Source organism: Microtus ochrogaster, unplaced genomic scaffold, assembly GCF_000317375.1.
Source record: "Microtus ochrogaster isolate Prairie Vole_2 unplaced genomic scaffold, MicOch1.0 UNK43, whole genome shotgun sequence".
Taxonomy (NCBI): domain Eukaryota; kingdom Metazoa; phylum Chordata; class Mammalia; order Rodentia; family Cricetidae; genus Microtus; species Microtus ochrogaster.
In genome coordinates, this window is record NW_004949141.1 from 2,944,915 (window position 1) to 2,964,793 (window position 19,879).

A 19,879-nucleotide genomic window follows, 5' to 3' on the forward strand; every position below is an offset into this window, starting at 1 on the left:
AGAACTGAATTTTTAATTTTCACTAATTTACACGAAATTACATGGTAATCACATCTGTCTTCTGGGTGACTTTAGGTAGCTTTGTGGAGAAGAGACAGCAGAGGTGAAGGCGGGAAGGGGACCTCATGGAGCAAAGCTATGATTTTACTGTGAGAACCAGAGTCTCATAGTACACCAGGTCATGTGAGCCTCTTTTATAGGTGAGACCTTCCTTTGTAAGAGTCTAATGAGCTGACACAGTGTTAGGATAGACCCAGTTTTTGATAAAATTTGTAGGAAAGTAAAACATTCCAATACTTCAGTGTCTGTTACTCTCATCAAGAAGTATGTCTTGTCTTCCGGAGTCTGTGGAATAAACACCAATCAGGAGTCTGTGGAATAAACACCAATCAAGAAGCTGAACATCCTTCAGCTTCTTGTAGGAATAACCTGGAACTGCCTCCCAATTCCTGAAATGAAAAACAACTAATTTGAAAATGTTAGTATTTTTCCTTTTTAGGACAGGGTCTCCATATGTAGCATGGGCTATCCTTAAGTTTACTGTGCTGCCCAGGCTGGTCTCCAACTTGGGATTCACCTCATGAATTTGGAATTATGCTTGCTATTTTTATGTCAACTTGACTCAAGCTAGAGTCATTGGAGAAGAAAGAGCCTCAATGAGAAAATGCCTCCATAAGATCTGACTGTAAGCAAGCCTATGGGACATTTTCTTAACTAGTAACTGATGTGGGAGGGCCCAGCCCATTGTATTCCCACTGGACTGGTTGTCCTGGGTTCTATAAGAAAGCAGGTGAGTTCCAGGACAGGTTCCAAAGCTACAAAGAAACCCTGTCTCAGAATAAACAAACAAACCACCAACAGACAAACAGAATAAAAAAGAAAGCAGGTTGAGCAAACCATGAGGAGTAAGCCAGTAAGCAGCTCCCCTCCATGGCCTCTGCATCAGCTCCTGCCTCCAGGTTCCTGTCCAGTGTGAGTTCCTGTCCTGACTTTGAAGAACAGTAATGATAGAGTGTAACCCAAATAAACCTTTTTCTCTCCAGGTTCCTTTGGTCATTGCATTTCATCACAGTAATAGTAACCCTAATTAGAACAGGATGCTTCAGCCTTCTGAATGTTGGAGTTACAAGTGTACGCCATTGTGGTCAGCAAATATGTAAATTACTTCTAAGTTGGATTCTGCTCCACCTAACCAACACATTTTCTCACTTATTTGAGCCGTTCCCCTTCCTAGAGAGTATTTATTTCTACATTGGAACTCTGTTGCTTAAAGCCACCATTTTAGTCTATTTTTCTCTGAAGAAGAAACTAGTTCTTTACAGTATCTTTAATTGGCGAGTATAAAGGAAACTGTAGGAAGCATAGATGTGTAGGAAGTGAGGGAGGTAGTATTATAAAAGAAGGAAGTAGAGGAGCACTGAAATCCCCCCCACACACACCATTTGTTTACTTCTCGATTTTGTAATCTTTGGTACCAGGAAGAAGTAAGCTTGAGATTGTTCAATGCATCTGGTTCAATCGTGGGATAGCGCTTCTTTGTCACAGATGCTCAAGAGATGGTTTGTTTGTTTTTGTTTTCTCTCAGTCAGGATTTATGAGGGGCTTTGTAGATGGCTGTTTAAGGTAATCATGCTGTTACCTGCCTGGGAAACTAGTGAGTATCAGTGTTCTCTATAGGTTTTCCGTGCCTGGCAGTCTGTGTGTTCTTTGTTCATTTATCCCTCATCTCTTTGAAGTTTCTTTTTATGTATTCTACAAAGCCTACTGCTCAAAAGCTGCTATTGCAGATTGTCTTGGGAATCAGTTTGTGGCACTAAAGTAATAGTTTAATGATTTCATAGCAGCTGTGCTAGTTGATTAAAACAAAATTCATGTGTTAGAATTCTATTTTTTCAGTTGGAAGAAGTATTTATTCATGTATGTATGATGCACACACACATGAAAGGAGTTGTGTTGTGACATGCCTGTGGAGGTCAGAGGACAACTTTGTGGGTTCAGTTCTCTCCATCATTATGTGGGTTCTGGAAATTAACCTTAGGTTGCTAGTCTTGCAGGGCAAGCACTGTTACTCACTAAGCCATCTTGATGGCCCCAAAGTACTTTTATAGATACATTTTTATTTCAGTGTTCAAAATAAGACTTTATTAAAAACTAAGATAGGTTCTTTTCAAAATATAATTATTTTTTTCTGCAAGTTAATGCTGTGTTTATAATTTGTTGATACTTTCTAGATTGCATCATTCACCAAGTGAAAAGCGGTTTCTACAATGCTGCGAGTTTACTTGGATTCCCATGCCAGCTGACCACAAAACCCATGGTGTCTTCTGCTTGTAATGGAACACGGAATGTGGCTCCTGCAGGAGAGGTCAGTGGGGCTGGGATATTGGTCTTTTTTTCACTTTTTGTTGTTTTGTGTGGAAATGGAACCCAGGACCTTGTATATCTTTTTTTTTTCAGACAGGGTCTCTTTTCATAGCTTTGGTTGTCCTAAAACTCACTATGTAGACTTGGCTGGTCTCAAACTCACAGAGATGCAGCTGCCTCTATCTTTTGAGTACTAGGATTACAGGGTGCCTGAAATGGGTCTTCTAAATCTCAAGTACAATTTATCTACACACTGATGTTTGTATTTAGTGCTAGGATTACAGGGTGCCTGAAATGGGTCTTCTAAATCTAAGTCCAATTTATCTACACACTGATGTTTGTACTTAGTTTGAAAAAAAAAATTTACATTGTTGTAGCAAGACTAATAAAAGCCCAGAGACAGATAATGGGGTTCAAGCTGAAGATCAGAAAAGCAAAGCAGCCAAGCCACTAGAGAGTTCTTAACCTCTTCTAAGGCTCAGACAAACAAAAGGGAGATCCTGTCCTCAGAATGACTGTAGACTGCAGTGCTCTCCATCAAATCTCAGACTGTAGACTGAGACCTGAGCTCCTGTCTCCTCCTGTTTTATATTCCTCTCTAGTGCTGGGATTAAAGGCATGCACCGCCACCGCCTAACTAGTGTGGCTGCTGGGATTAAAGGTATGTGTCACCACTGCTTGGCCTGTATGGCTCACTAGTATGGCTAACTTTGCACTCTGATCTTCAGGCAAGCTTTATTAAAACACAAATAAAATATCACTATACATTGCAATATATTTTTTAACATTGAATTTAAAAAATATTCTCAATCTTTTGGGGGAATTAACATATAGATTGACCTATTTCCAGAAATTATGCAATTGTTAGCTTTGATATGAAGATCAAGAAACTAAAGGTAAAAATTTAAATATTTTAAAAATATTTATAAAGAATGTTAGGGGGCCAGCAAGATGGCTCAGTGAGTAAAGACTCAAGCAAACTCAGGCTTTGCTGCTGAGCCTGATGAACTTAGTTCAATCCCCAGGACCCATACTGTAGAAAGAGAGAACAGTTTCCTGGAAGGTGTCCTCTGACCTTCATGCATGCATGCATGCACAGGCACTGCTGCATGTTCATGAACTCACACGCGAACACGCACACACACACACAAAGGAATGTAATATTTTTAAAGAAGAATATTGGCTCATTTAGCTTCATAGCACACTCTTATGATCCTAGTGCTAAGAAGCCTGCTGCAGAAGAGTTAGATGAGCTTGGACATTTAGGACTATTTGTGACAATCCAGTGAGACCCTTGCCTAAAAAACAAAAGGAAGAAAGAAAAGAAAAGGCCAGGTATAGTGGCTAATGCCTGTAATCCTTAGGAGGTAGAGGCAGAAGAATCAGTGTGAGCTTGAGACCAGCCGGGCTCCATAGTGAGTTCCAGGCCAGCCCGGGCTACAGAGTCAAGTACTCTCTTCAGAACAAAAGACCAGTTGAGTGAGTGTGAGGTCAGCCTGACTGTGCAGTGGGCTCTGCCTTGCAAGGGAAATTCGTTGTTTTCTTGTTTAAGTATTTGTGGGGGAAATGTAATTATTTTTTTTAACTCCTGTCAGTTTTGACAGCTTTTTTTATCTTAGCGATATTATTTCTGTGTGCTAGCTTGAAAATACTCATGGCTAGAGTAAGCTTTTATATTAGAAATGTTTTAAGTTGCAAGCTGGGATGCTACAGAAGCGACTGCTTTGTTTTAGGTATTTTCGAGCTCTTCATCTTGTGAACTGACGGGTTCTGGATCCTGCAACAGCATGCTGAAACTGGGTGAGGTGTCAGATTGTTCTTAGCTGCCCTTCTGCCTGTGTCCCCTTGGCCTGCAGGATGTGAAAGGAAAGCACTCATTTGGGTAGGATGAGAATGAAGGCCTAGTCTCTTTTCTGTCCATCCAAACAAGTAGGGCTGAGGTCTGCCTTTACCAGACATAGGACTCTTCAAAAGTTCTTTGACCTCAGTGTGTTTTAGTTTCTTAGCTGGAAAAGGGGCCAATAATGCACTCAATTTTAATTTTTTGTTTGTTTTGTTTTGTTTTTTAGCCAAACCTCAAGTAAATAAGAACAAGTCAGAAGTCTTGAGCATTGTGTTTGAAAGTTTTCTATCTTGTAGAGTATTTTAGTTGAAAGACAACTTTGGATGTTGTTTCTCGGGTGTCATTCGGGTGGAGGCACACACCTTTCATCCCAGCACTCAGGAGGCAGAGGCAGGTGGATCTCTAAGTTTGAGGTCGGCCTGATCTGCAGAATGAATTCCAGGATAATCAGGACTACATGGAGAAACCTTGTCTCGAAAAACAAAACAAGAACAACAACAAAAACAAGTATAGGTTTTATCTTAAATTGTTGGGACTGGTTTTACAGTTTTTTATGGACCCCAGCAGTTGAGCATCCCTGGTCTAAATTCTGAAATCTGAAACCAGAAACCTTGTCATAAGCGCTCAGGTTTTACATGAAGGATGTTCATCCTGGAGCTTAATTTTAGCATTCTTGTCTGAGGTGACTACTGTGTTTGTTATATATATATTAATGTGACTACAGATCAAGTCTCATTGATTAAAAAGCATGAAAGGGGGCTGGAGAGATGGCTCAGAGGATAAGAGCACTGGCTGCTCTTCCAGAGGTCCTGAGTTCAATTCCCAGTAACCACATGGTGGCTCACAACCATCTATAATGAGATCTGCTACCCCCTTCTGGCATATAAACAGAACATTTTATATATAATAAATAAATCTTTTTAAAAAACAACATGGAAGGGCTGGAGAGATGGCGGGGTGTGCACTCTTGTAGAGGACCTGTGTTTGTATCCCAGTACCAACAACAGGCAGAACTCCAGCTCCAGGGGGTATGATACCCTCATCTGAACTCACACACAGACGTGTGTGTGTGTGTATACACATTCACACATAATTTAAAAATAATAAAAATAAAAATAAATCTTTAGAAAAAATTCCAAGAGCTTACTATATGCTAGGCACCAAGTCATCTTGTCAGGAATAGCAGGAGACCTTGTTCTTGCTCGGAGTTCATATATTTAATGAGCAACCCTAAGTTCCTGCTTCTTGCAGCTATATAGACTTCCATGTTACCATTAGACCTGAGGGGAGAGCGTAATTGTATTTGTATGCACTGCACAAAATAGTGTTGTGGGAAACTCAGAAGAAGCCAGAGTTCTGAAGAATGGTCTTAGTACCTGCCATGTATGTAGAATTGTACTTGAAAGAGGTAGCTAGTGAAAATCAGTGCTACAGAAGTTGAGGTTCTGAAGCCAAAGCTAAAGAAACGAAGCTTTATACTTATATTCCTCATACTTTAGTTAGGTTAGGGTACCTCTTGTGGCACAGAAGTGCAAAGATGAGTGCATGTGTACCCTGTGTATAGTTCCTTGACATTGCTGCGGCCAGAGTAACTGAGACAACAGCATAAGGAGCAAGGTCTCTTTTAGCTCATGGTTTTTAAAGTTTATGTAAAGTGAATTTGACTTAAGCGTAGTATTTTAATATCAGCTACTTGATTACTGTTGTGGTTTTGTGACAATTGAACTTATGGCCTTGTGCATGTTAGGTAATAGTGTATGTACCACAGAGCTATATTCCTAGCCACCATTTCTTTTCTTGAGTGTTTTTTGTAACTTTCATGCTAGAGTACTATGCTTTGAAAAAGATGTTAGTCTGTCATGTAAAACTTCTGTCCTAATGCAGACTGTTCACAGTGGTAGTTTTTCCTCTCATTACAAATGTGTTCTTAAAGGTAATAAGTCTCCTAATGGAATAAGTGACTATCCAAAGATCAGAGTGACAGTGACCCGAGATCAGCCACGTAGAGTCCTGCCTTTTGGGTAAGTGTTAAATTCTGCTTTCCTGTAAATGGAACCCACTCCACTGTTGCTAGGCATTTTTACCTTTGTTCTGTTAAATAATACTACGTAGGCACTCTGAGGGTAATAGCTTGCTGAGTAGCATATGACTAGTTAGATTTGAATTTGAGTATCCATAGTATGATTTGGTTTTGAAAACCATTTTAAGATTTTTATTTTTGTTTTAGTTTTTAAGATTTTTATTTTTGATAATTTGTGTATTTTACCTGAATAGATACCCGTGTCTTTCATAGCTGGTGTCTGAGGAGGCCAGAAGAGGGCATTGAACCCCCAGCCCTGATCCTCTGGAAGAGCAGCCAGTATACCTAATCACTGAGCCATCTCTACAAACTCGTTTTATTTTTTTGATAGTGTTTTTATTTATTTAAGAATTTCACGCAGTATATCATGTTCATCCTCCTTCTGCAACTCCTCCCTGCCTACTCACTTTCATGTCCTCCCCCTCCTCCCTGCCCAGTTACTTTATGTCCTCCCCCTCCTCCCTGTCCACTCACTTTCATGTCTTCCCCCTCCTCCCTGCCCAGTCACCTTCATGTCCTCCCCTCCTCCTCTTTCTTCTCCTCCTTGCTCTCCCATCTAGTCCAGTTTATGTTTTTAGCTTCTTCTGAGTATGGGACGTGCTTTGGAATATGATGAATAGACCTGGTGTCACTTGGTTGAAGAGAAGTGAGGTTCTCTTTCCCAGAAGCAGTCAGATACCAATAGCTCCTAAGCTTGAGGTAGGACTTTGTCTGGTGTGAGCTTCCACAGTTTTTGTACATGTTATTACAGTCTCACTGTGAGTTCATACGTGCATCTGCCTGTTATGTATGGAAAACTCTTGAAGTTACCTCTGGTTCTTAACAGTCTTCTGTTCTTCTGCATAGATCCCTGAGCCTTGAGGGAAGAGATGTGGTATAGACACCCATTTAGGGCTGATCATTCCAAAGTCTCTTATTCTCTGCTCATTGGCCCATTGTGGGTTTCTGTGTTAATAGCCATCACCAGGAGAAGTTTGATGAGGATTGAGGGACACACTTGCCAATGGTTATAGACATGATTCATTAAGAGTCATTTTCATTGCTATATGCATTTAGCAGAATAGTAGTAGTAGATTTTCCACTTTGAGCCTGGTACCTCTCCAGCCACAGATTCTTAGCCTTAGTGTCAGGCATGGCTTCCATCTCATGGAGCAGGCCTTAAATTCAGTCAGAATTAGCTGGTTAATTAGTTTTGGTTACTCCCATAACATTTGTGCTATTAATGCACTATGCCATGTGCATAGCTGGGTGAGTTTGATGGTTACTTTTTCCTCTGTTGGTCTGCATAGTACTTTCCAGCACTATGAAAGCTAACCAATATGACTTAATCTTTCAGTTGAGTGCTTGCTAGATTTCTCTGTGTTCTGTGACTCAAGTAGATGGTGCTCTTCAGCAATAAGATATTACTGTCAAGTTCTGGATGATAACCAAGAGCATTGGCAATAGCCTATAATGTTTAGGGGGTTGGTCTATGGGACCCTGTTAGGCAACAACTCAAAAAAGAGGTAGTCCATTAGGGATTATATTTGGTATTGTATGGTGTCTCGTTAGAGAATGCACTTTCTTCTCAGCAGCTATTGTAATTTTCTTCAAAATTGACTACATATTAGCACATAAGCAAGTCTCAGTATAAATGTAGGAAGACTAAAATAACATACTGCATCCTATCTGACCACAAATGAATAAAGCTGGATATTAACAATCAGAAACAACAGCAGTACCCAGACTCAAGGGAACTAAACAACATACTACTAAATGACAGTTGGGTTAAGGGAGAAACCAAAGCGAAATAAAAACCATCCTAGAATTAAGTGAAAATGAAAACACAATATATACATTTATTTTATGTGTATTAGTGTTTTGCCTTTGTGTGCCTGTGTATATACCATGTGCAGTGCACTTGGGAGCCAGAAGAGGGCATTAGAATCCCTGGAATTGGAGATACAGATAGTTGTTAGATGCTTTGTGGGTGCTAGGAACTGAACCGTGGTCCTTTGAAAGAATAGCAAGTGCTCTTACCCACTGAACAATCCAACTTCCCTAAAAATGATCTTAAAAAGAATTTTAAAATATTAAAATTATTCACTTTCTTTTAAACTCTGTTTGTGTTTGTGTGTGTGTGTGTGTGTGTGTGTGTGTGCATATATATGTACAAGTGTACTGTGTTTGTGTGTGTGTGTACAGAAATCTTTACAACCTGATATAATTTGGGAGGGGGGTGTCTGGTTTGAGATAGTTTCTCTGTTTAGTCCTGTGGACTATGGCTATCTTATAGACTAGGCTCACCTTAAACTCAAGAGACCCACCTGCCTCTGGAGTACTGGGATTAAAGGCACAGTTCAGCTCACCCTGGTAAGTTTTGTGCACTGAACATACATGTCAGCTCTGTAAAATATTATTTTATCAATAATTTTCTTTCCTCTTAATTTTTTTTTCTTTCAAGACAGGGTCTCTCTGTGTAGCCTTGGCTATCCTGGAACTGGCTCTGTAGACCAGGCTGGCCTCAACCTACAGAGGTTCACCTGCCTCGGCCTCCTAAGTGCTAGGATTAAAGACGTGTGCCGCCACTGCTCAGCCCTCTTAAAATTTTTTATGCATTTAACGTGTGTGTGGGTGGGGGTGTCAGAGAGAGAGAGAGAGAGAGAGAGAGAGAGAGAGAGAGAGAAAACGTGCACAAAAGACAGTTGTGAAAGTTGGTTCTCCCTGCATCATGTGGGCTCCAGGTCATCAGGCATGGCAGCAAGCACCTTTACCCACCAAGCTATCTTGTCAGTTGTCCTCTTGTTTATTGGCACTTTCTAGAGTTGCTATTGCTTGGATATCTTAAGTTCAAAGTCTTTTGCCTTGTTCCTTTTAAAACCATGTTTTGTCAGGTTTAATGGCTAAGATCTTTAATCCCAGCGCTAAGAGACAGAGGCAGGCATATCTCTGAGTTCAAAGCTAGCCTGAGACAATGGGGATGTTCTTTCAGGAATTCACAAAGGCCAGCTGGCCTGGGTCTGAAAAAGCATGGCATAAAACCGGACTTGCTGAACATAGCGGACAATGAGGACTACTGAGAACTCAAGAACAATGGCAATGGGTTTTTGATCCTACTGCACGTGCTGGCTTTGGGGGGGCCTGGGCAGTTTGGATGCTCAACTTACTAAACCTGGATGGAGGTGGGCGGTCCTTGAACTTCCCACAGGTCAGGGAACCCTGATGGCTCTTCAAGTTGATGAGGGAGAGGGACTTAATCGGGGGAGGGGGAGGGAAATGGGAGGCGGTGGCGGGGAGGAGGCAGAAATCCTCAATAAATAAATAAATTAAAAAAAAAAAAGCTAGCCTGATCTACCTAGTAAGTTCCAGGACAGCCAGGACTACATTGTTGGTGTACAAAAGCATTCCATAATATTCTGGAATGGAGTATAACAAAGATTTACCTATCTGGGGATAAACTCACAGAAAGAGTAGCAATCCACAGTCCTCTGCATGCACTGGGAACTGGAATCGAATCCAGCAGTCAAGGGGCCTGCACACACTTTTCACCTGCATTTATTGTATATAAGACCACACCCAAAATGGGCCGGTATCTTAAAGGCTATTGGCTGAGGGAGTTCCCACAGCACCTCCCCCTTTTGTCTAAATAAGAGAGTTCTAAGCCTAATACAAAACCATATACAATAACAAATATCAAGTATTGTCCAGGCAAAAGAAGAAATTAGAATTACAACCAGCATGAACAACATCAAACAAGAAACATATGCTGAATGCTTCAAAAGTTATCCTAGCCTAGGGAGTCTAACTCCTATGTTTAAAATGGCTTGGCTAAGTCATGAGAGGAAAGTCTTCAACCTTAACAAAAAGCTGAAAAGGGAAATAATATTATTTGAGTAAACAGGAAGTACAATCTAGCAATTTCCAAAAGGTCCAAGAAATGACAGAGACAACCAGCTGCCTGAGCAATCACCCAAACTCTCATTTGTAACTTTGGGGCAACCACCTTTGGCTAAGGCCTAGAGTGACAGACAGACCATATTCAGAGACAGGAAAATTTGAAAAACCATCTTACCTTGTCTTGGCAAAGTTTGGTGGGAGTCTTTTTGCTTGTATCCTGCTTGTCCAGTCTGGACACCATGCATTTTGTCAGTGGTTGAGGCAGGGCACTTCTTTGCACAAAGGTCAGTTTTGCCAAGAAGAAACCAAGCTCCAATTGGAGTGTCTTCAGTGCCCAACATTTAGTGCGATGTGATCTAAAGTTGTATTAATATACAGAATGTCTTAAGCAGAGGTAGAAACATATATACATACAATATGACAAAATAGCTTTGCATGGGCGCACAAATATTGTAAACAGAAATAGGAGCATATTCAAAATAACTAATTTGAATTTGTATCAATATACAAGAATATATACAAAGTACATTGTCTTAAATAATAGCTCACAAATAATAATTTAATCTACCTATTATCCAGTTCCTTTTTTTTTTAATCAGAAGAAATCTCTAAGCTTGCTTCATTTCTACCCCCAACCCTATACCACTTATAACCAACCCCTAATAGATGTCCTTAACCCTGAGGACAAACTTTGTTGGGAAAGGGGACGTAGTCTTCTAGAATTACTTCCAGCTGTCAGGGAGCGATGTTGTTTCTTTGGGATCTTGTAAAAACTAAAATGATGGTTAAGTTTCAAGATTACTGTCTGGTATAATTGCAGATAGTCTCTGAGTAGTCGATAGGGTTTTCTGAAGTTCTTATTTGAAGCTGTGGCCAGAACGTTGTAAGAAGGTGCACCATCTCAGCCAAGTTGGAACCATCTTGAGCAGCTTGTAACCCAAAACTGATCTTAGAGTGGTGCTAGCAGCATAATGATGTCACATCAACCAGGTGGAATCGTTGTTGTGGGGCCCCTTCTTCTTCCTGGAAACTCCAAAGATTACTACAGGAAAATTTATTGTTCATTGTGGGAAACTTAAACATTATTCATACAGACATATATTAAGTGAAGGTACCATAAAAAATAGGTATGAGGAGAAGTAAAATTTTTTGAAAGTAGAGTTTTGATAATATCAGTCCCTAAATTTTATCTTCCTTCTGTCCCATACCAGGTGGCTCCTGATATGAGACAGAAACTATGACTTTTTTTTTTAACAACATGCTTGGAATTAGGGAAGGATAGCCACTGTCAAACTCCAAAACCAGCTTTGATTTTTAAGTGAGTTGCTACTACCATTAATTATACTGAGAAGTAGGGAGCTATGTATGTTTACTACATAAAGGAGTAAAGACCCTGCCTCAGAACAAACAAACCCCATGGCATGTTTTATTGATTTCTGTTGTTATTGCTGTCGGTTTGATTGTTTTTTTTAGGTTTTGTTGTTGTTTGTTTTTTGATTTTTGTTTTTATTATTGTTGTTGTTTTTTGTTTTTTTGTTTTGTTTTGTTTTGTTTTTTGGTTTTTCGAGACAGGGTTTCTCCCGTGTGCTGGGATTAAAGGCGTGTGCCACCATCGCCCGGCTGTTGTTTTTTCTTTTTTGAGATAGAATCTCAACCACATAGTCCACACCAAGCTGGAATTTATGTAACTGAGGCTGTCCTGAACTGACTGTGTAGTCTAAGTTGACTTTGAACTCTTGGTTTTTCTGTTTTAGCTTCCTGGTTTTTTTCCTAAGCTCTCATAGTTTTTAAATTGTAGGAGTCCTCTCCACTCGGCATGAATTTTTTTCTGTAAGTATCTTGCTCCAGTTATAAATGTCCAGTGTCTTTTCTTATCTCAAAAACTGTCTATTATTTTACTTTTCTTTGAACTTGTTCTTTCTGTTCCCCAAGGCTTTACCTGAGCCCCTACTGCCTTGGTTTCTTTTAGTCTTTTCTTTCAAGTTAGATTCTTTATTACAAATTCTGGGTCAGAGCCGGGCAGGAGTGTGTGCATGCCTTTAATCCTAGCACTCAGGATGCACAGGCAGACAGGATCTCTGAGGTCAAGGCCAGCCTGATGTACAGAATGAGTTCTAGGACAGTCAAGGCTACACAGAGAAACACTGTCTTGGAAAAAAATAAAACAAAATTCTGGGCCTAAAGATGGCAGTTAGTAAAGTGCTTGTCGTCCAGACACAAGGGCCTAAATTTGATTCTTAGCATTCGTGTCAAAGCTGTCCCACAGCTGCACAAGTCTTTCAACTCCAAGTGCTGGAGGTGGGGGAAACCAGCAGATGTGTGAGCTCATTGGCCAGCCGGTCTAGCAGAATTGATGAGCTCCCAGATTCAGTGAAACCTAGGCTCAGTCACCTCAAAAAGTGAGCTGGAGAGCAACTGAAATAGATGCCTGGTGTTGGCCTCTTGCTTTCACAAGTCCACGTGTGCAAATGGGAACCTATACAAACACAAATCTGGAGATCCTTGGCTAACCACTTACAATTAAAAGTGTACATTTTCCTTCTGTTCATGTCAGTTTTGCTCTGAGTTTCCCGTCGATGTTTTGAAGTTCTCTCAGTCTGACTGGTGCTCTGCAGCATCCGCTTTTGCTTCGTGTAGATGTATTTTTTTCTGAACCATTTGAGAGGTAGCACTTGCTTGGATTGGATTTCTGCTGTTTTTCTTAAATATTTGAGTTCATTTCTTTAAGGGTGAGGACATTGATTTATATAATTATAGGTTATAAAGTTTGGCCTTTTTTTTTTTTATAAGTTTTACTTAAATTTCTCCATTTTAGGTTTTTCCCTGTCCAGGACCAGGATCCAGTTCAGGATTGCATAGTATTTGTTTTCCGTCTTCTAAAATCTGCTTTAATCCTGAGCATCTCCTTAACCTTCCTTTGTAATGGCATTAGTATTTAAATTTAAGAGACTGTGGATGTTTTTAGAGATGGTACAATGTTTTTGTAAAAATTGTATTGGGCATGTTGTATCCTTTTCAAAGCACTTACCAAGAACTATGATATCAGTTTGGGCTGCTGGCAGTAACAAGGAGAGAGGCAGGTTTTGTCACCAGCAGAAGTGACACAGCTTTCTTGCTGTATTTAGTTTCTTTATTAATCATTAACCTTTTCCTTCCCTTCCCTCTCCATCCTTTTCCTTCCGGTTTCATTTTTTTTTCTTTTCCCCTCCCTCTTCCTCTTTCTCCTCTTCCTTCCCTTCCCTCTTTACCCCTCCCACTTTTCCTTCCAAGCTTTAGGGATTGAACCCAGGTCCTTGAATATTAGTTGAATATTCTACCACTCATTGATCTACACCCCCAGCCACTCCTGACATCCACCCTTTAGAAATTGAGATGGCTCTTGTTACCTTGCCCAACTGGTTTTAGATTTTTGGCTTGAAGCATTTTTAAGCCTCTGAATGGCTAGGACTATAGTGAGCTGCAGTCCCAGCATCTAATTTGCTAGCCTTTAGCTGATATTTCAGTGGTGCACACTGAGTAAAGGAAAAGTAGCTGCTGGGAGAGAGGTATGTGCTGTAGGGAGCTAAATATGGGGTTAGGGTGGAAACCTGGCTGTGAGGAGGAGGGCTTTCATGACAGCTCTAGTGACCAGAGCAGACATCCTGTAATGGAATGCTGGGATATCTGACTCTTACAAGTGATGATTGCTTAAGAGCTAGCAGTCTTAAACTAGAACAGCAGAATAATCAGATGACCTAGCAGCCTAAATCTCATCAGTGATATGTTCTCTCTCTCTTTGTCTCTCTCTCTCCTTTTATTCTTCAGTTACACATTGAAATCAGAAGGCTATAATAGAAGACCAAGTGGTCGTCGCCATAGCAAAAGCAATCCAGAGAGTTCCTTAACATGGAAACCTCAGGAGCAGGGTGTAACAGAGATGGTTTCGGAAGAGGGTGGCAAGGGTGTGAGGCGTCCCCATTGCACAGTAGAGGAGGTAAGCCCTTTCAGCCTGGTATCTTAAAGAAATGTTTTTAATGACTTTTGAGTAATAATTTGTGTACTGTGACATACAATTCAAAAAGTACTGAAGGGGTACAGTGACTATAAGTGTCCCAGTGTCTGTCCCTTCCTGGCCTCCCCAGCCTGCTTTGACTCATAATAAGTCCTGTTGTTGTATGGTCAGTACCCGGAGCTACCCTGGACATGCATCTCAGAGTCAGTTTCAGATGTTAAGAAAGGATCCCATTAGGAAGAGATTGCTTTTCAACTTTATTTATTTATTTATTTTTTTGAAGACAGGGTTTCTCTATAGTCCTGGCTGTCCTGCAATACCCTCTGTAGACTAGGCTGACCTCTTAACTCACAGAAATTTGTCTGTCTTGCCTCCTGAAAGCTGGGATAAAACACGTGCACCATCGTGCCCTGCCTTACTTACTTTGATGAACTTTAGTAGCTGTGTTCAGTAGAGGTGGTGAATAATGCTCCGCTCTGCTTTTCCTCCCTTTCAGAGTGCGTAGTAAGAGGGGGAGATGATAGTCCTTCATTTCTCGACATGGCAGTGTTGAGCATGATTTCTGTCTCTGCTGTTTCCCAATTCCACCCACTGTTTGAATTTGGTGGGTGGTTTGGGAGCTGCTTGGTTCATCAAAGAAATATTTATTCAAGTCCTAGATACTGCACTAGTTTTTAGTAATTCGGGTTGTGAATCCTAGATTTGGCCCCTGCCTTCAGGAGTTTTACATAACTTATAATTCGGCAGACAAGCCAAAGGAATTGTGGGCCAGAGGTCCTCTGTAGAATTTCAGAAGAGAAGCCTGAGTGTTTTAGGAGATCTGAGATATGACTAAGCAGATAGTAGATAAGGTGGTGGGCAGTTAGTCTTAGCAAGGACACGTTTGTTAATTGAAAATAATACATAGCATACAGGGAGAACCTGAGGCCCAGATTTCAGCTCTGGATAAATATATGTCACTGACCAAGATACCCTGTGTGTTTAGGGGGAAGATGCTGACTTCAGTTTTGGACATTGTTTAAAGTGCCCGTGAAACACGCAAGAAGACCTCTCCTGTAGACTCTTGGATATAGGTGATGGGAGTTTTGAGAAGAAGGCAGGGTTAGAGACATGTTTCTGAATTTTCTACATGTTGTTGTAATTTAGTTCAAGGGAGCTGATAAGAGTATTCAGGGGAAGATGTAGTGTGAGACGAGATATGGGCAGAGCCGTCAGCACTTATGGCAGGCAGAAGAGAGCCTGACGGGCAGTGAAGACTGATTGGAAGCGGTTACTGTCCAGGAAGGCCAGGCGAGGTCCGCTGGGTGAGGTGCACCACAAATTATTAATTAATGTGGCTGCAGGGCCATTGGTGATGTGGACTCAAATTATGAAGTGGATTCTTTCTGTTAATTTCTGGTCAACTCAGCTTTTTTCAACTTAGTTCTGTCAAAGACGCAAATGCCTCCAAGATCTAGCACAGTGGTTCTTAACCTTTCTCATGCTGCGACCCTTTAATAAATAGTTCCTCATGTTGTGGGGACCCCCAACCTTAAAATTAGTTTTTGTTGCTACTTCATAACTGTAATTTTGCTACTGTGAATCGTAATGTAAATATCTGATGTGCAGGTGGTCTTAGGCCACCCCTGTGAAAGGGCTGTTGGGATCAGGACCCATAGGTTGAGAACCGCTGATCTGTCAGACAATGTAAACGAGTGAAGTAGCGTGGAAAGCAAATGATGACCTACCTAAAGGTGGTAGCTCCAGGCTGTTGATTCGGTTTTTTTCTAAAGAGGTCAAGATTTTAGATTTTTAAGTTTTCTTTTTTTTTAAAGTTGGTATTTAATTAAAGCAATTTTAAGAACAGTGTTCCTCAAATAAAGTTCATCTGTGGGCTGCATCTTACCAGCCAGTGTCTGGTTAAATTTGAGTTTAGGCTTCATGAGCTTCTACTCACCTTGCATACTTTCTTATCCAGGGTGTCCAAAAGGATGAAAGGGAGAAATACCGAAAGTTATTGGAGCGACTTAAAGAAGGTAGTCATGGAAACACTCTCCCTCCCGTATCTTCACATCATAGGTAAGAACTGACGAGTGCTTTCTTAGCATATATCCTTAGTGTGTATCCTTTGCTAACATGTGTCCTTAGCATGTACCTTTCTTCTGTTTCTAGCGAGGTGCTGGTGTGAAGCGAGCTGGCCGTGGAGCTTGTCTGACACTGTGGTGTAGTGGCTTACAAAATGTAGTTTTCCGTTAGCTTTACAGACCTTTGCCTACATGAACTCTTTTTTTTTTTTTTTTCTGGGAAGGGGGATGTTTTTGTTTCTCATTATTTAGCACAGGCTGGCCTAGAACTTATAATTCTTCTGCCCCAGCCTCCCACATGCTGAGATTATACCCATTGAAAACCACTTCCAGCTTACATGAACTCTTATTCATGTATGGAAAGGGAATCAACTGCCCAGTCTCCTCGACACAGGTATCTGTGTCTCTGCCTTTGTCCTAGCTCCTTTCTTCTGTTCCCTTTTTATCTTTTTTTTTTTTTTTTGAATTTTTCGAGACAGGGTTTCTCCGTAGCTTTTGGTTCCTGTCCTGGAACTAGCTCTGTAGACCAGGCTAGCCTCGAAATCACAGAGATCCGCCTGCCTCTGCCTCCCCAGTGCTGGGATTAATGGCGTGTGCCACCACCCAGCACCCCTTTTTATCTTCACTCCCTCACAGCCTCTCCTGTATTTCATTTTTCCTTTCTCCTCCCCATACACACACACAGTCTCTGAGGCATCTAGTGATTGCATTTTAGAATCCTCTGCTTAGGAATAAGAGTAAAGTCATAAGAAGTTTGCTTGTTAATTCAACATGCAGGTGATTTAAAAAGATGTACTTTTATCTGGAGGAGTAGGCAGGAAGGTGTAAGCTCAGGATTTCAGTTGACGTGGTAATTCTAACAAGTGATTGCAAATACACAGAGTCCTCTGAAGTGTGAAATGATACACACAGTCGTATGAAGTGTGGGACTTCTAGCTGAGTCTCAGGATTGTCTAGCTTATTGAATGCAGAAAGAACAAATTATCATTTGGAAGTTTAACTTTGGTTATTGCACATCATAGGTTTTTGTTGTCGTCCTGATGTTAAAGGTTGGAATGTTAGTCCTTTCTCTGCGTGACTAAGGCCTTACCTTTTGTGCCTGAGCTGATCTTTCTCCTTTTGTCTTTCTAAGTTCTCAGAGAAGTCAGATGGACACATTAAAGACCAAAGGCTGGGTGGAGGAGCAGAGTCACGGAGTCAGAACAACCCACTTTGTTCCGAAACAGTGTGAGTTCCAGACTGAGCTCCATCATAAGACATTGACCTTGGCTCATGTGAGCGCATGCTTATGAGGTTGCAAATCAGTACACTATTCAAAGATGCTATACCAAGCTGTAAAGTATTGTCAGACTTCAAGGCATTGGCTAGCACTTACCAGAAGTTTTATTTTAAAAAAGAAAAATGCTATTAAGATTAAGTTGATTAATTAGGATTAATGCCTGTATAGTAGTATATTTTGTGAGACTAAAATTAATTTACTTCATATTAACTGTCTTATCTTTTCTCCAATACTGTTCACTGAATGTCTTTAGCTTATTGAATGATCTGTTATCAGTTTGTGATGAAGCTTATATTGAAGGAAGAAAAAGTGACATGCATTTTAGAGGTGCTTGTGTGTGCGGCAGCCAGTGGCTTTGGAGTTCACGTTAACACCAGTGCAAACAAATGTGCTGATACTGTGAATCTGACAGTTGATATTCCAGCCTGGGATTGGCAAGTAAAGGATCTTTTCTTTCCATCCCCACAGACAGAGTTGTTGAAACAAGGGGACCTCTCTGTTCAATGAGAAGTGAGAAGAGGTGCGTGGCCCTTTTAATTCTAAGATTTCATTGAGAGTAAGTCTTCTCACAAGTCACATTTATGAATACCCATGAGGAACGTGGACCTCCTCGGTCTGCTAACTAGTCAGCACTATGAGTAGGTAAATAGTTCTTAAGTCAGACTCTTCCAAACTGCCGTCGTCTCGTAGCCACCGGGGCTTAGGGAAAGTGGGTGACATCCCCAATGGCCACTGTCTCAAACATAGGAACAGTGAAGGTAGTTCTGCTTTCCTTAGGATTTTGGATGGTTATATCTTTATAGCAGACTTGGCCAGCAGTGGCCAGGGTCCAAATCTGGCCCATCTGGTTTAAGTGAGCCACAGAGGTGAGGAAGTGTGAATGGGGCTGCAAACCCCGAAGTTTGTCCCGGGCCTTCCCAGGAAGGCTTGTTGACCACTTTAATGGAACTTAACTGTTTAGTATTTATAAATTTATAAATTATGTGCCAGGATGGGTTCTGGAAGGCATAAACATATCCCCAGAGAACTCAAAATGTGGTGATTGTTAGCGAGTATCACTCACATGCTGTGACTCTTATGGACTTCCTAAGAATAGAAATAAATTGATATATTAATATGTAAACAGAAATTGTACAGGAAAGTTTTAAAAGTTTGTAAAGTTGACAAGTTTTCACAAGGCTAATTGGAATTCCATTTCAGATAAATTGAGTAGGTGTTACTGTTTAGATTGATTTTGCCTCAGAGGGTTCAGCCCATTGTGATAGGGTAAGCATGGCAAGGTAATGATAGATCAGAAAGCAGAGGAAGGGAATGCCTCCCAGCTTGCAGTCTCCATATGCTGGTGCTCATATTCAGAGTGGGCTTGTCCCCTCTGTTGAAAAGCCTCTCATAGACACATCCAGTCATCTAAGTGGCTCTAAATCAAATCATGATTAACCATTGCAAGTTTACCGCATGGACAGTACCAAGGTCTTTTACCAACTTGGCAATAGCTAAGCTCCCTTGGACCACAGCTGCTGTGATCTTAAAAGTGTTAGGTGGATGACCATAGGCAGCTCCCTGCAAGGAGGGTACCTTTCTTGTTGAGGCAGGCAGTCTTCAAAATGATTTTACAGGACTGGCAAAATGGTTCAGGAGCTTACCACCAAGTCTGAAGTTTGATCCCCAGAACCCACTGGCAGAGAGAACCAACCTCCCGAGGTTGCCCTCTGATGTACACTGTGTATTGTAGAACTTCTGTCACCGTCCAGTAAACTGTGAGAGTACCAAGAACAAAGAAACCACTCAGTAATAATAAAACAGTAAATAAGACAAGGTCACAGTTTTGTGCTTTAAACCCGTGGCCAGTTTCTTATTTTAAGGAAAAGTACCTGGGGGGACAGGCAGTTGGGGTGAGTTTTAACAGTACTAATCTTTTTAAGTAATTACATCATCCTTGTCCATCCCTTTCGTCCTTTGGCTCTGCATTTTCCTTCCGAGTCTTCTATAAGCTTGGCTAAAATCTTCCAGCAGTAACCATGCTACATCCTGGCTGCTAAACTGCCTTAAAAGTTCCTTTGTCACTGCTTCCCCACCCTTCTCTTTTTAAGAGAATGGGCAGGGAGGTGTGTGTGGGTGTGTGTGTGTGTGTGTGTGTGTGTGTGTGTGTGTGTGTGTGTGTGTGTGTGTGCGCGCGCGCGTGTGCGCGCTCGCATGTGTGGAGATCAGAGGTGGAGGGGTGTGTGTGTGTGTGTGTGTGGAGGTCAGAGGTGGAGGCGTGTGTGTGCGTGTGGAGGTCAGAGGTGGAGGGGTGTGTGTGTGCGTGTGGAGGTCAGAGGTGGAGGGGTGTGTGTGCGCGTGTGGAGGTCAGAGGTGGACGGGTGTGTGTGTGCGTGTGGAGGTC

General features: G+C 41.3%; 1 protein-coding gene across 2 annotated transcripts in view; it reads left to right on the forward strand.

Annotated features, from left to right (window-relative positions):
* Positions 1–19,879, forward strand: part of Senp2 (SUMO specific peptidase 2) — a 45,905-nt gene that overhangs the window by 3,500 nt on the left and 22,526 nt on the right. For both annotated transcript variants that reach the window (XM_013354410.2, XM_005368980.3), the window contains exons 3-9: positions 2,232–2,365; positions 4,098–4,164; positions 6,141–6,228; positions 13,968–14,136; positions 16,112–16,212; positions 17,350–17,444; positions 17,965–18,016. In XM_013354410.2, the coding sequence (XP_013209864.1) occupies positions 2,232–2,365; positions 4,098–4,164; positions 6,141–6,228; positions 13,968–14,136; positions 16,112–16,212; positions 17,350–17,444; positions 17,965–18,016 (706 nt within the window). The remainder of the gene's footprint in view (positions 1–2,231; positions 2,366–4,097; positions 4,165–6,140; positions 6,229–13,967; positions 14,137–16,111; positions 16,213–17,349; positions 17,445–17,964; positions 18,017–19,879) is intronic.